We start from the raw sequence: 17,096 nt of genomic DNA on the forward strand, positions 1-17,096 counted from the left end.
TTACATAAAGAAAGCATATGGGCTGCTTTTTTTCGACCCGTCGCCTTTCAATACCGCGAAGGCTTCCACATATTACATAAAACGGTGCATTACGGAAAACTGCGCCGACATTGTTTAATCGTCTCTGTCGGACGACACTTTTACGACGCGTTTAAACACCGACGTTTATAAACGCGTTAAATAAACGCCTCTTTTTGCAGATTCCATCGCATCGCGCCGGCGCGTTATTAACGCCGCAAAATGCCGCCACGAAAATCTCATTACGTGACGTGATTGTTTCGTTATAAACGCCCGCGATCGTGTCTATACCTTTACGTTCGATAAATCCGCAAGCACGAACAATCAGGAACCGGATGTCGCCGGAGAAGGAAAAAAGACCGCGCGATTTGTCCCTTCGTTTTTCACAGGTATTAAACCCTTGCCCACGTTCGCGCGAAACACGCGTGTTTTCTCGCCCGTCATTATCGTCACACCATACATTTTTTCTCAAAAAATCCCGCAATACAGAACGGCTTTATTTCGCAAGAACGAACGGACTGAATCGTCCGTAATTACGCGCGCGCTCAGTCTTTTTTTCGACAGACGGAAAATATAATTCTCCCATTGAATGCTAATTGGAAGCCAGAAATGAAATTCTTCGCGGGATTTGCCCGATGCGCTTAATTGCGCCAATTCGCAATGAAGCGCGCGCAAGAGAGAGAGAGAGAGAGAAGAGCGGGCGCGTGGACAGAGATGGGTCCGTGGCACGGAAAATTAGGTTACAGCGGTTTCGATTCGATCTGCTCCCGTGCGAGCGCTCATTATCCAACATTATCCTGGTCGATCTGTACCGGTAACTGTATCTGTACCTGTACCCGCCGTTCTGGTATTCACCGCACGCGGTACAATGACAGACCACGCAGCCGATTGCCTTCCACGAACTGTGAAGATTCTGCAATTTATTTAGACGCGGCGAGCGCGCGCGCCATTATTGCCCGACACGAGATTTCGACTGTTAACTGTCAAGAGGCACGACTGGTGCAGCTAGTCACATGCAGTGATTTAGTAATAACAAAAGTAGCAGCACTAGCCTTATCCCGCACTCGAGCGAATTACTGCGCTCAAGCACCAGAATAATTATACCTAATATACACGTATATGTATAAGAAACTAAATCGAAATTAGATAAATCTGTAAAATTAAGCATAAAAGGTATGAAACATGGAGAATGGCATACATTAGAAGGACATATGACAGGCGAAGGGAAGAAAATATATCCACGCACGACAGATTTTTACGTGTATATCGCGAAAGTAAATCAGCGGAAACGTTACAGTCAATTGCCTGATCGTCAAGCGATGTGCCGAAGCGCGATTATTGATTCGACTGGTACCAGCCGTACACGCGGGTGGCAGCAAATTGTACTTTCGTAGTCACACGGACGTACACAAATTCCGGTATGCCGTATCAGTCGCCGCCGATAAGCCATCGTTGCTGCGCGGCCGATTAGCATAATTTCAGAAATACCGGAGTCATCCTGGCGCACGTGATGCCGTTTCCGACCGATATGCCGAAGAGCGAAAGCATACGTTGCACCTGCACGTCCGCGTTATGCACCTCAACACGCGCCATAATGCGCGAATTATTCCGAATGCGGGGAATTCCGCTTGGTTAGATATACCGTCCCTCCGACGGCATTATTCCTATCCCATTTCGCTCATAGGTGATTGTCGAAATTAATTATTATATAAAATTTTATATATCGTACACTTCCGTACATTTCACTCGCCAGAGCCTTTTAATTATGTTTTAAATGTCTAGAATTACAGTGCAATTAAATTTCATTGAATAAGATATGCGCTTTGATATTAATTCAATTTAATTATTGTTAATATTTCGCCAAAATCTTGTAATCGTTAATGGTAATGAATAATTTCGCGACTATATTATTAAAATAATAACTATTATTCCTAATCGTTCTCAATGTTTGTACTGATAAAATCTTTTGGGTCCCTCTAACTCCCTATAACAAAAATTATTGACTCGGGATTGGGATTAAATGTGTCGTAACGTTAATTACTACAATTTTACTCAGTAATTAATTCAATCGCGTCATCTTCAACGTACTTAGCAGTAAGTATATGGTGCGTGTGTAGCAATACTAACGTATCCCTAGCCGCAAATCGAGCGAATAGGAATAATACCGCTGTATACCTGGTTATTTGCAGAAGAAAACGTTACTCAATGCCTCCGCTCGCTCGCTCGTGAAAGCGAGTCGACGGCGACGTCGTGGTATTACGTCGTTTGACGTAATTAGCAACTTGTCATTAATTCTCGCCACACGCGCGTCCTACGGAAAGCAGCCGTTCCTACGGAAATACGAGTAGTTTGACCTTTATTGTGCGAACATTTCGCCCACCAGTGAGGAACGGTAAGCACTCAAGTCAAGTATAATACGAGGTCGATCAGATATGATTTCATATTATTCATCGTAAACAGTATTCGCCGACATCGAACAATGTACTTTTTACGCTTTTCTTCTTCTCGAGAATTTTAACGCTCAACATCTTAGGCTTGCATATTCTCGTTGCATACCGTAAAAATGGAACTTCACGGAGAAACGGGAGAATGTTAGAGACGCGAATGCGCGCGGTCTAATTGGATTTATCGCCTTCCGCAGTGATCTCGTTCTGACAGAAAGATACGTAGCAGAAATCGCGGAGGTAAGTGCTTGTCATGTAACGGTAAAATATCGTCCGAAACGGCCTTTAGCTCGGCAATAATCGGCGGAGTATACAGTAAGAAGGTACGGCCGGCTTGACGTTGATTTATCGTCGGTTAGCCGGTGTGTATATACTCGGCGTCTAATATTTTTTTCACCTTTGAACGTCTAAAACTCCCCGTGAGCACATTTTCGCTCCCTAAATGCAGCCCAAATCCGACGCTTCTAATATCGCGAGGCTTGACGTAACACGCGATTCCCGCGATCGCGAGTACTCGAATGCGCGATCGCAAACGCGTAAGTAAATGCAACAGAGAATAAACACACGCGCGACAGTTAAACGCGCGTACGCGATAACATTTACGTAACCTCGTTTCTTCGCGTCTTCTTATCCTTGATACCGGCGGTGTATTCTCTCTGTGACATATGTCGCGGTCGTCATATCTCATTTCACGATTCGCCGACGTCGAATGACGTACTTTTTATGTCTTTTTTTTTTCTTACACAGCATCTCGAGGATTTTTACTCTTAACATCTTAGGCCCGCACATTCTTGCTGCACGTTTAGCGCCGTGTGGCCGAGTGTGACTGCTAGAAGTCGGAATATTATTTGCGAATGTATGAGGATGCTCGACAAGAGAAGAAAATCAAAAGCGGCTACGTTTAGCGGAAACGTTACGGGCGAGAATATATACTTCCTCGTGTGCCATGCATTTCAGATCTCGTCATTGTTGATTATATATACGCATGTATCTCTAAAAGAGAAAAGAAAAAACAATATATTTCACTCTTCTCCGAACCTCGACATCGCGTCTCGGAATCAAATTCGTAAATATGCAACTGGAGCGGTGACTGACAACATCCAACTCCGCCTGCGCGCTTATTGGCCTCCACTCGAATTTCCCTGGATGCCGCGAATTCGCTCTCGTATCCTTTTATTTGCATATACACATCGCCGCAATCTTTCGAGCGTTTTGCGCGACGTCGCCTTCCGCGCGTGTATCACTGGCGAATATTCTTCGCCGGGGTTTCCGCCTGCCAATCGGAAATTATTTCGTTGCGTTGTCGCGCGTTATCAATATTTTGTTGGCCGACAAATAATTTCGCCGAAGAGTTTCCGAGGAGAAGTTCACGCGGCGATCGCCGTAAAAAGTCTCCCGACTCTTAGCGACGAAAGAACGGCATACGACAAGAACAGCGAAAATCATTAATAGTCGCTATCACGTCGACGAGCTTTCTAATCAGCTTCGGACCGAGTTAGTTACTTCGCCGAAGTCTGTAATCAACGCCTCCATCGGCAACCACCATTAAGGCAGGCACCGTCAGAACTCTCCAAAAGTAATAATTGCAGCATTCGGCGGAGGTTGAATATGCAAAGGCTGCGACGCAGATTTTGTACCTATATATAAAGCATGCAATCGCATGAGTAATTCCGTAGAATCTTGGCGAGAAGCTCGTGGAGAGACGAGAAAATATTTTATTTAAGATGAGTAAACGATGTGTAAACGCTCGTTCAAAGGGTCATTAGGCAAGTAAACTTTGGGAACTTTGCGACTCTGTTTGCCCATTAATATGATTATTATCTTTAACCTTAACATTATTGTATATTCGTCGCATAATGATTTTTTCCCTCTCAACAAGGATAAACGATCTTGACGTATCTTTTTGCAGTATCTCTGAAGCCCCCACTAGCTTCTCTTTACAATCAGTTTTCGCAAACTGCACGAAAATTGAAATGTTAAAATATTTTTACGTAACGTAATCATAATATGTCGTTACTACCTATATTTCCTGGACTCTCATCCGCGATGTATTGTTTTAGCAAAATAATTACAACTCACTGTGTCTTAAAGTCTTAAATCATCACGGAATACAGAGAGGGCAAATTGAATTTAATAGAGCGGTCGTAATTTCGAGCGTAATTCCAAAATACCATCAAGACTTCGTCCAAGTTACTTATTCACCTTTCCGGGCGGGCGCGCGGTCGTGCAATGGCGCATGTAATTTCCCATAGAGATTAACATGCAAAACTATACTTACTAAGCGTCGCGTCGTCTAGATAACCAGATACATACATTAGAATGCTAATTATTTCGGGAGTGTGTCGGGGGCACGGTGATAAAAAGTAACAAACCTACCCGGCCACGCCGACCCTCCTTAGAACGTGATCCGTGATGACCTGCTTTGCTCGCTTGTAGTACTTCCGTTTTGGGTAGGATTTTCCAATTTCAAAATGCCTCCAATGAAATGTTCGCACTTTGTAATGTCGTCTCGGAAGGACGACATTACAAAGAAAGGTTCTCGCCTAACAGACTTGCTACTTTCATTAACGATTTATAATTTCATACTGTTATTTCGCATTTAGCATCGTTCGATACAAATAAGGGTTAATCAATGCTATATTTCGCATAAAAATATTGAATGTACTTTGATAAGCATTAATATGAATAATTTTACAATAAGGAAAAAATATTTCAAGAAATTAATTAAAAGAGATTTTTAACTTATTGAATTATGTAGAAATCTTATTGAATTAACTACATAATTGATACTAGTAACTGAATTATCAATTGTATAGTATCGATCACCTGGCAATATGTTGTAACCGCGATGCATTTTTGCTTTGCTATTTAGAAATTGCAAAATTGTAGTTTGGCGTACCGTAACTAAAGGTTAATAAACTACGTCCCTTATAATTATTACATTGCTCATTATCCAGCGAGCTAGTTTGTTTCGCATAACTGAAATTATCGCTGAAATTATTAGCAAATCTCGTATTTCGACGTACAATTATCGGTTCGGCAAATAGTGAACACGTGCGCATACATTTACCTATGGAATCATTCGCTGTAACCGGTGACTCCCAGAGTCGCTAAATTATGATATCCGCGCGACCACTCAGCGACTACATCCGCCGATACTAGAAAGTGTGCACAATAATCCAAAAGAGCCAAGTGACCTCCTTTGATAATGGACATGAGTTTCGCACAATCCGCCCGACACATGAGGTGACGAGAAGTAATCGAACAAGGCGACATCAAGATTTTCCTTGTAATTTTCAAAATTGAATAATTAGTAATTATTAATTGCAAAAATTTTAGACATTTTCTCCATATTGCATAAATATGGTATGCAGACAGACTTTTTAAAATTAAGACAGCAAAATGTATTAAACTATAGAAATTACTTCATTTCATATTTCATCTGAATATATATAAAGATTCGACTTTAAATATTTCTGAGGCAATACTGCTAATGTTTTCAGATCTGTGTAAATAATTTCTAAGTTTAACAATTGCAAAACTTAACGGCCCCCCCCCCCCGCGATGTTTAGCGAAGTAATGCGATTACAACTCTAAAAGGTCCATAAACCTTTTCGGAGTCGATTTAAAATTTCCTATAGAATTAAAATTCGCCTGGCAAGATAAAAAAGCTTTTCGGCTTGAGACCTCGATCCCTGATGCGCGGCCATAAAGTTGGGCGGTCCTCTTAAAACGTTCACTCTCGTTTACCGAATGGAACGGAGTGGATCGCGCAGTGTGTACGCAGATTAACGAACCATGCCCAGCTTCCTTCCGTCTCGCGGAGTCGCTTAAGAAGCTGTTTGCGTGTACGCAGACCGATAACTTTTTACGGAGTGGATGGCGGCGACGAGACAGAGATCGAGAGAGAGAGAGAAAGGAGGGAGGGGAGAAAGAGGGGGGAGAGAAAGAAGGAGAGAGAGTTCACAGGCATTAATTCAAATCAAACATAATTACCCATGTAAACGATCGAGGGACCGTAAATACGTCTACCAGCTGTAAATACACCGCGTACCTGCCAGCTTTCTTCCTTTACGGTCCATCTTTCACTGCTTTTCATCAGTCCCATTAAACAGTTATGTCTTAAAGTATTTTTATAAATGCGAAAGACGGTTTTAACCTGCTGCACGCGTCATTGAATTATATTTACTACTAATGTATATGCAATCTTATTAATTAAGATTATATTTTTATATTGTACATATTTCTCGAGAAATGTGAAAACATTTCTCAATAAAAAATATGTCAAAATCTCTCAAATCTTCATGGATAAAAATTTAAAAAAAAACATCAAAAATATGAATAAAAATAAACAAATTCATATATGATATAAAAAACAACACACGAAAAACAATACGTAAAAAACAATATAGAAAAACAAATAATATTTGCGATGGTAACTGTGCTAAGGTATCCATTAGGATTATATTAAGTATCATAAATAAAAACGGAATTTCTCAGACTTGTGACTATTTCTCCATACTCCGCGAATTTGTCACGTAGTTTCGAGATCGGCAAAACTTGTTTCAAGAAGTTTGCGATCGTGGATCCGGATCGTAAACAGCGCCTTCGACTTCGCGGTAAATCGGCACGGCACGATGAACGAGACAACTCCGTTACACAGCGTAACAAAGTTGTCTCGTTATTTTGCACCCGGACATTCGTTCGTTTGGGTTTTGCGATCGACCGGTCGCAACAATGAGAGAGAAGAAGCAGAACGGCGTGGCGCGGCACCGCTGGCAATTATCGCTCCGAGTGCAAACTCATTAGTGCGCTTTAAAGGTGACCGTTACGCCTTCGCGGAAGCACGGCGAGCGGCAAGAAGAAATGGAAACATATTTGCCGCGATAACGATGCCGCCTGCAAATCTCCTCTCGCGAACGACGAGGGGGACGACGCGGGACGCGGGACGCGGGGCGGACCGTTATTAATGCCAGAAATAAAATATACGACTTCTTTTATGTACCGTGCAGCGACTGTATTCGCGACACCGCGGCGCGCGTGTTGCCCGATTCATCGGGCGAATTAATTACATGATGTCACGATGACAACTAATTAATTCGTCTCGACCAAGATACATAGTTACCTCTCGCGCGCGCGGGACTTTTCGCTAATTAGCGAAGCCTGTTACGTGTATTTATTCCGCGTGATCGAGCTTGGTTATAGGAAATATTGCGTAGCGGCGTTTCCGCCACATCGCTTGATTGATTTTCTGGATGCACATTGCGAAAATCAAATAAACTTGAGAATTAAAAAAAAGTCTTATAATTTTTAGCACGAGAGAGAAAGAGAGAGAGAACATAATGTAAAACATATTATATAATAAATTACATTTGATTATATACAAGTAAGTTAATTATTATAATTTTTTTCCCTACCGAGATCTTGTCCTTATTATTGTTTGCCTTATGTAATTTTAGTTCTGATTCAATGTTTTAGTTTCTTTCTAAAAACAATAAAAATTTCAAATAAAAATATTAAAATTTATTCAACGATCGAGAAACATGTAATTGAATATCATGACTATATTGTTATTTTCCAAACATGTATCTGTGAAAATTGAAAGGTAGTCGAGAAAAACGCGAAACGATGCGCGTCGCGAGTTATCTCCGGAAATATGTGCGCGATTTAAAAACAAAAAGAAGAAAATACACGCAATCTCGTACGAGCCGGCTCGACGCGGTTGCTCCCGCAAATATTTGCGCGCCGGCGACAACGAGCATGCTAGCAACAATTTTACCGGGACTCCCTCGTGCTAATTCGCAGCCACGGTAGACGACATCACGAAATCGGACGACAGAAGAGCGCAAACGAGCGTCAACAGAGTCCACCTTCGTCGTTCTCGTCAATGTTATTTGTTAGGCATTATTTGCACGAACTGGCGCGAATGTCGGTGGCGTGCGTGCATTCTCAATTATTGCGAACCGCAACGCGTTCGCCAGCGCGGTACCCTATATTGGCGTATCGAGTTAACGCGCTCGGAGACGAAGGCGAAACTGCGAATCCTTCGAGAACTAAAGCATACGCGGGAGGACCAGTTGGACGATCGCCCGAACGAGACGGCCGTGTATCTGTGAGAACTGAAAATTCGCAAACCGTAAGGTAACTGTCATCAGACCACGAGACCGGTGAGTCCGCGTTTACGTTTGAAATTCACTCAAAGGCAAATTGGAATCCCGTTGGAATGTGTACAGAGAAGACGCAAAATCGCCGGAATCACTCAGATAGTCTTCTAATTTTCTCCGTCTTTCCCCCTCCACCTCTCTACGAACTGTTTCACCTACGCGAACGTTTTTCTCGTTTGATATCGCATTTTCCGACCAGGTCCTAGAAGCTTTCCCCGCGCTCAAATCTATACCCGCATCTCGATCTTCTTCCATACCTCTCGCGCGTTTCTATTACTCAGTAAATTGGTTCTCGTGCACGTCCCGTCCTACGCTCGCTGAAAAGCCCACGGCGGATAAGAAGCGGAAGACGGAAGTACGCGGCGGTGAGAGCCGCCCCGATGAGGATAGACGAGAGAAGAGAGGAGAGACGGGATCGCGGGGACGGGAGGGGCCAAAGAAGGCGGTCGCCTCTCTTTACTTTTCGCACGAATTCAATTTCCAGCGGTTTTTGCTTAATTGCGAATGCAGTCGGTAAAAGGAGAGAAGGTGGGCGCGGCGTTTGGCCGAGGCCGCTGCTGCTTCTCGGGAACGCTTGGAGTGCAAAATTTTGTTTACAAAAGGAATCACGTGCAATAACAGCGGAGCTGCTCGCTGTACTGCTCGCAATCACACAAATGTATGCGGTTATGTGTATATGTACGTATGCATCACTTATTATCGTAACAAACAAAATAAGCCGAATTGTCAAGATGTAACTGTTTCAAGTAAATTATTTTGTATTTTTTAATTTCGCGGATTAACCCATCTGCATGAAATATCGCTCGCACCGTTTTGAAGTATGATATATTTTTTTTCTCTCGAATAACATCTACAAACATCTGTAGGACATTTATTATCGTGCTCTCGCGACTCTTTCCCGGACGAATGTTTGCACGACGAGCACGTATGAGACTATTGGGCCCTCTTTTTTTTATCAATCGTACAAATATGCACGCGCAGGTGCCAGGAGGACACGTGTGTTTGCCTTGACACACTACTGGCCTGATTTGCAGCACAGTCATGCACGGCCCAGCCTCCACCAGCCGGGCATAGTCGGCCGATGATAAAAATTGAGACTAGGTCATGGTGGTCTAATTATCGTGTGGCATTACACGTGCGGCGAATAAACGAAAAGAGTGCTTACAAAATATTTATTACGCGTATTATGTTACGTTATTTAGCCATTCAGCTCGATATTTTCAGTTTTAACCCGAAATAATCTTCGATCGATTCATATGTATGCTTTTGTCCTGTATTTATAGAGATTTATTCGCGACGAGAGAGAATCTGATCGAGCATACTGTTGTATAATTATGCAAATGAAAACGGTGTATATTTACATATGGGGTAATCAATATTGATACGATGAATGATTGGAAAACTCTGCAGACGTTCGAATTAGCAGATCTCTCGTCAGGATCGAAATATCGGTCAAGTTTGTAAAGATAATTTGCAATTAATACAATGAAATTTCAAAATATATTACGGAGTAATATATCTATCTTGAAATGATAGATTGGACTGAGAATGTCGGAACACTCGGCTCGGGCTCCCTGGCGAGTAATTGCAGCGTTTCTCTGAAATTATGACGACGTGGCGCGTATAAAAAGATCGGTCCCGAATGGATATTATGCAATGGCGATGCTTCGCAGCGCATTTCAGTGAGATATATATACCTCTTTTTTATATCACACTTAATTCCGAAACACCAAAAACACCATATTAGGTATATGCTGCCTTGAAACTTAAAGAACTTTTCGATATCCAATAGTTTTTAATTGAAACGCATTCCTGATCGCATAGTGGGAGTGATTTTACAAATGAAAAAGACCATAATTAATGATGCGTAAAACATGTTGAAGGCCGAGCCTAATTTTATGTTGTTACATTTCGAGGTCTTGCTTCTTGTTTCGTGAAGGTTACATCCGTGTTTCTATTTTTTTTTCACGTTATTGATAGCGAGAAAAAATGCATTTATATATTGGACAAAAACAGATTCATACAAGTATTATCTCTCCAAAACGCCAGCGAGGCGTTTGCAACTCGGACTGACAATGAGATCCACTCAGAATATATTATTCCTTTTTCTCTCGTCTAAAAAGTGAATGAAATAAAATGATCGTATCCGATTGACACAAAGATTAAAGTTGAAATAACAAAATGTTACCTTTATAGCCACTATTTCTGCAAAAAGAAAGAAATCTAAAGACACCAACAGCGACGACAATGATGGTGATAACGATGACAGCGATAATGACAATGGTGATGGCGACGACGGCGGTGAGAAAGAAGACGACGACGACGAAGACAACGATGGAGACGGAGGCGATGATTGTTCAACAATGCTGACAATAAAGTGACGGGTGTAGTAATTCCAGTGAGAGCTGATTTTGCGAAAGCCTCTTGCGCGCAAAACTATTGGACCGCCCTCCCAATCTTTGTCGCAATATCTCCCTACTGCGAAATCCCATCCGTCTTCCCTCCTACGTCATTTGCATTCCGCCGCAAAATTAAATCTTTCCAAATTCGCATTTAAACCACCACGTGAAATCCGTACGGCGTTCAACCAAAAGGTCGAGAAATTTCGCATTCAATTACAAATAGTGGAAGAAGAATTTTATCCAAAGGAACTACTTATCACTTATTCTCAAGCATTTGCACGAAATAACATAAATTTCTACAATCTACATAAAATAATTTTACATATTTCTATTTCTAAAATAAAATTTTTTATAAAAGAAAATGTAATACAAAATTTTGCAATAAAAGAGATTTTCCAAGATGTGTAATTTTTATGTACTAATAAACATTTTAACGTTTAATTACTATTGTATAATAGTATTATTTCTTTATTCGGCGCTCAGTATTATCATTTAGAACATTAAGGAATCCTCGTTATCATTTATAGTTCTAAGGAATATATCGACAGCTCGCTTGGAACAATCCGTTTGTTTCCTCGTACAGGACTTCCCATTGGTTAAAAGGGAAATCTCCGTGCAACAAGCGGCGTGTGTTAAATGGATTTAGCCGAGTACCCAACCGCGCAACGTGACATTGATAATTTGCTACAAAGACCGAGAGTGGACGAGGAAATGTAAGAGACAATAGGGTCGGTTGGCACTGTATCCTTCCTGTTTCCGCAACGCTTTACACTCTCTAGTTATACGATCAAATCCTTTGATTCGTTATGATTCGAATAATTAATATTTATTACTGATATGACAATAAACAGTCATTATTATTAGCCGAGTCTAAATTATTGCAAAATTTAATTTAATTATATAACATTTGCAATGATTTTTTTATCATACAAAATTAATTTTAACGTTATTACATATATGATATCTACGTATTGTTTTAAGTTTGGATGTTTATGTCGTCGAATTTCAAAGGATTTATTTCTATAGAAAATAAATGTAAGGTACACGCACATAAATCTCTCTCAACATCTAGGATTGATCCATCTCCCGTCGGTGCTACCAGACGTAGATATTGGTGTTTAAACGAAGTTGTTTGGCCCTATCAGAGGTGGATCCTTCCTTTCTTCCTGGTACGGCAAATATTTTGTCATTGGTAGTACGCTGCCAACTTAGCACAGACCGATATCATTTATCCGTCGGTTCGGAATATTCCGTCTTCTTTTTACAGAAATTAAGTTTGAGTATGTTTTTCGACTCTCCTTAGATTCTTTCAGTTTCTATTGATACATCGCTGATGATTCGTCTAGATCGTCTAGATTCGTATCATTTGGAAAATTCAATAAGAATCAGGAATTATCTGATTTCATGAGCAAAATCTATTTTTACTCACGAGTATAACTTTAAGTGACGTAAATATGTAATCTCGATCTGTTATAGTGCAGAAGCTCTTTCTGAAATTCCAATAATTGTAAATAGAAATTTCTGTTACACAATTTTATGTTGGTAACCGGGTCTCGTTTACGCAAAGCGTGGCGAAACTGTCGCAGAGCTTGTACCACGAAAAATGTCGATAAAGCCTGTCGCACGGCGCTTACGCAATCCATGGTAAAATCCTTGTAAACCTGGCGCGGCCAAAATGTCCGTAAATCTTGCGCAACCGCGGCCGCGTACGATCAGCTCCGACACGCCGTCGACCATTTGCTATTCACTTGGTGAAATAAGTGTACATGCGTTATTGTTTTCGGCCCGCATGCGGGACTCGAGCTGGCGTGTATACGTTACTTCGAACGCCTATAATTCAATGCCGTTTGATTACAACATACGAATTTTGAAAACGTATTTCGAAGGGCAATAGCAATGCAAAGTTGTTTTGCGAAACAGTAATCAACCATGAAAAAACGATAAGCACGAATAAAATAATAAATATGTAAGCATCAATAAACAAAAATATTTTGATACAATATAAAACTCTTTGAACACATTTACAAATTCCTTTATGTTTCAAAATACGAGAAATATTATTTGCACAACTTCTAAAATTTCTAATCGCAAAAACGCTAGATGACCGGCTAGAGTTGATCGGCACGCCAGATGGAATCATCCATAGAGAATTACGAATCAACCGTAAGGTAAAGTAGCATCATCGCCGCGTTTGACGTATGGTTATGCTGTCCCTATTTGCGAAGCGTCACCATAAGCTGGAACATTGTCGGAATCGCGAAGAACAGTTGGGATTTGATGACCGGCCAACCGGCGCTGCCGCAATCTATGTGTGCTCTCGCTAATTGCGTAACGGTTGGCACAATCGGTGCTCCGGTACACGGACGGTACACATCGAGCACGTGCTCACCTGCGATGGCAGCTAACACTCGAGAAACTGTTGAAATTTTCCGCGCGTGCAACTATAGTCGACGACGCTCACGGGCTGTCGTTTAGGCTTTATTCCGAGAGGCGTGCTTTCGTAGCAACAAACTAACTTTCCCGAGATGATTAATAGCGCCGTCGTTTGTTCGCAACACTCGTCACAATCTAATTTGTAATTAACTCCATTGTAAAATGTGTTCGAGGTTGTTTGCTCGAGAGAGAAAGAGAAAGAGAGAATAATCGAGAACGTTCGCCGAAAATACATCCGGGGGGCGACACACCTCCTACACTCCTGAGCTTCCGAATGCGCTTTGGCAGCAGCCTCCGAAAGCTCTTGCGGCAATCCTTCTTAACCCGATCGCAAACACGAGGCATCCCGGCGCGGTTGGCGAAGCCAATAGCGATTCGGCACGGCGCCCTTGCCTTTTCGGTGGCATCCGAAAATATCCGCGGAAGCTCGCGCTAATACTGATCCAGGAATGGATGATCGCCATCGATAAGCAAACTTTTTGACGGGACGAGAGTATTGAAATTTTTTTTAAGAACGTCAAGGAACACCAGAAATCGATTAATGTCTCTCTGTTCGCTATTCCGAAGTCGTGAAAATCACCGAAGATCGCGTAATACACGAGCTAGACGAACTGCATCGCGTTGTAATTCAATTCACTGCACGTGTATAAATAAATTAAACGAAAGCTGGTATTGAGTGGAGTAATCGGAATTGTCGGGCAAATGGAACGATAATGATTTTCCAATGGAAGAACAATACTTAACAGTGTCTATTAATTTTAGTATCGGAAATTTATCGTCCGCGCGTTCTCGGATTCCACACGAATCGGTTCTTGTAACATCTATATTTGGAAATAAATGTTCTTAAATTAGTACAACGTTATTTGACATTTTTCCCACGAATAACTCGATTTCTATCGTTCCCATTCGTCTTATACCTCGCGTGGTCGCGGTGTCGACACGTGAAAACGGTTTGACAGGCCGTACCGCAGGTGTCGCGAGTCTTTATGCGGAATTACCGTGCACGGTATACCAGCGCGGCGCCAAGTGCATACACGCCATTAAACCACGTGCAATTACCGTGCATGTACACGCTCGCGCGCGCACGCGGGTTCTCTTCTCCGCGCAATCCCGATCTACGGCGTTATAGTAATTATTACGGAGTGTCTGCATTCCCGTGGCGTAGCGCACGCACGTTCGGCCATGCAAAATTGCCGGTCTGCAGCCGCAACGTGGTCATCCGCGCCGACGTACATTTTCATTACCGTCTAATTGAATTAATTTTCTGAGCGCGCGCGGAGAGCACTCGCTCGCGCGCCGTCTTCCCTTGGCGCGCCACCAATGTTCGGAAATACGATGACCCATGTCGTAAACACAAATATTTGACACGGGAATGGAATCAACGCCATGCATTTTGGGTCTATATACTCGACGCCAAGGATTATCCGGCGAGTAAAGTTCAAGAAAAATTGATTACTTATATTCTCGAGAATAAACTGCTAATTTTTCTTACGTATATTTTCATCATTACTATTGCATTTATATATGTTACAATTATGCCACAATTTTTTATTTATACATTAAGAAAAATCGATATATTTTTAACAATACTTAGAAATATAAATCCTAGGAGAATTTTTAATTAAGCTTCTAATTCTCTCATTGTCATCTGATTCAATTGGACGAGATAATTAAAGAAAATTGAAATATTTTTAATAATAATCAGAAATAATCCTTAAGAGGATTTTTAATTAAACCTACTCTGATTCATTGTCACCTGATTCATTATCATCCGATTCATTGTCACTTGATCAGCGAGACAATGTCTCATTAAATAATACGTTAATTACTGCTCGTATTCAAACACTTTTCGTTACGATAGTTTTCGTTCCCCCACAATCGCGTTACCACGAAAACACGGCTATCAAATCAAATCATGTTATCGATTGCACTACGGCGGTAAGGGCCGGAATTGTGCGGTTTTACTGTCACCGTCATAAAATACCACAGAACGTCGGCCATGAAACTGTGCCAACCGGCGGGGATTAGGTTAATCAACGAACTATTAAGGTACCTCGAACGCTCGTCAAGGGTTTTAATGAACCACTGATACAAATAAAGTTAACAACGTTCATAACATTTTCAGATATCCCAATTGAAAGTACATAAGTAATCCGGTAATACGGTATACGATGACGTCAACAATAATCTGTTTACGCCAACTTGGCCGAAGAAACCTGCTCTTCTATTATTCTGGTCTAAATAAAACTATAAGTGCGCGAACAATGGCTATGCGACGACTCTTATTTCCGGTCGAAAGTCGAAGTTACGCTAGCTCCAACCCGCAGAACATTATTGGAAATCTTTTCAGGAGATAGCACATGCACGTTGAAATGTAAGAGTAAATGCCGCACGATGTATTCTTGGATCAATCGGATGTTGAATATTAAAAGAAACTGAGCCAAATCCTGTTCCCTATCAATATATTGTAGAGATCTATTCGCGAATTGATTTATTTCTTATTTTCATAATACAATAAATAGCCAATCACTTTCTATCAATAACAGATATGAATATAGACAGCTTTTCACGTTAAACGTCTCGAATAATTTGATTCCTTTATGATTGCAAGAGAAATAAAATATTCTGACCTAATTACACCTTCGCGTATTAAAGAAAATAAATCGTTACTACCGTTTCCTAAAAAAAAAAAAAAACTTAGCATTTCGATAGAGAAATCCATCAGCAAATAAATATATCTATATTAGACAAAATATATATTTGTATCAAGTATTCAAACTTGCACGATTCGCTTATTAACGCCGAGTGAAAAATTAACTGATAAACAAGCGATAAACATTCGTGCATCTCGCGTCAATCGATAGAGCTAATGGGGTGAGGTCTCGGCATCCGCGAGTAGACGCGATGTAGTTGATTAGTTTAAGCGAATGTAGAATCGTGCATCGCGTGCGCAGCGCACCTAGGGAAAAAAAGAAAGACGGGTATGCGTAATGTTTTTTATGCGCGTGCCGTGTGCCGTGTTGTGCGCGCGAACGTATCTACGCGCGAGCGATCATACATAATTCATGCTGCTATCGTTACGCTATACAGTAAATAAGCGATCGGCAGCACGCACGCGTACTTATGTTACAAGTCTGCTGTAGTCACTTGTTTTTTTTATTTTGTGACTTTTAAGAAGGACACAATCGTGGGAACTTCTCAATCTGACCCTTTCCCACTCTCTTCTTTCTCCTTGTCTGAAAAATTTATATATTTATCATGTTTAATTGTATCTTCAATTTTATAATTGCATTTTTTGTAACTTCAAATCATATCTATAATTTTTTAAATAAGAGTCTGAAATTTATCAGAAATGATCCTTGTTTATAAAAATATTAACTAAACTAACAATAAATTATATTGATGCCAAAGATATTAGAAAATGACAAGTCAACCATGGTGAAATGATATCAATAACTTCAAACAATTTTACGATGGAATATTGTATGAGTGCATTTTGCAGCTTTGTGAAATAATTAATAAAATATAACAAGTTTTTTTTATATACTTAATAAACATAGCGACTTTATAGAATGTGAGGTTTAAACGAGTTCGATAAAATACGACCACTCTGCAATTGCACGTATAGTGCGAGA

The 17,096-nt window shown here is 41.0% G+C and overlaps 2 protein-coding genes across 2 annotated transcripts in view; one reads left to right on the top strand and one right to left on the bottom strand.

Moving 5' to 3' along the window:
• The window catches only part of LOC112457592 (protein Tob1-like), a 175,757-nt gene that overhangs the window by 120,888 nt on the left and 37,773 nt on the right, over window positions 1–17,096 (bottom strand). The gene's annotated exons all lie outside the window — the stretch shown is intronic.
• On the top strand, window positions 9,257–11,273 carry LOC112457629 (prostatic spermine-binding protein-like). The gene is made up of 2 exons (XM_025020804.1): window positions 9,257–9,304; window positions 10,823–11,273. Exons 1-2 carry the CDS (start codon window positions 9,283–9,285, stop codon window positions 11,005–11,007), a joined length of 207 nt encoding a protein of 68 aa, XP_024876572.1. The 5' UTR covers window positions 9,257–9,282; the 3' UTR covers window positions 11,008–11,273.

Source organism: Temnothorax curvispinosus, unplaced genomic scaffold (assembly GCF_003070985.1).
Source record: "Temnothorax curvispinosus isolate PA1 unplaced genomic scaffold, ASM307098v1 QBEX01000740.1, whole genome shotgun sequence".
In the NCBI taxonomy this organism is placed as follows: domain Eukaryota; kingdom Metazoa; phylum Arthropoda; class Insecta; order Hymenoptera; family Formicidae; genus Temnothorax; species Temnothorax curvispinosus.

Coding starts and splice junctions, on each gene's coding strand:
- LOC112457629 (XM_025020804.1), top strand. CDS start 9,283: ATGTATGCGGTTATGTGTATAT. Junction 9,305..10,822: donor GTATGCGGTTATGTGTATAT/GTACGTATGCAT, acceptor TTACCTTTATAG/CCACTATTTCTGCAAAAAGA.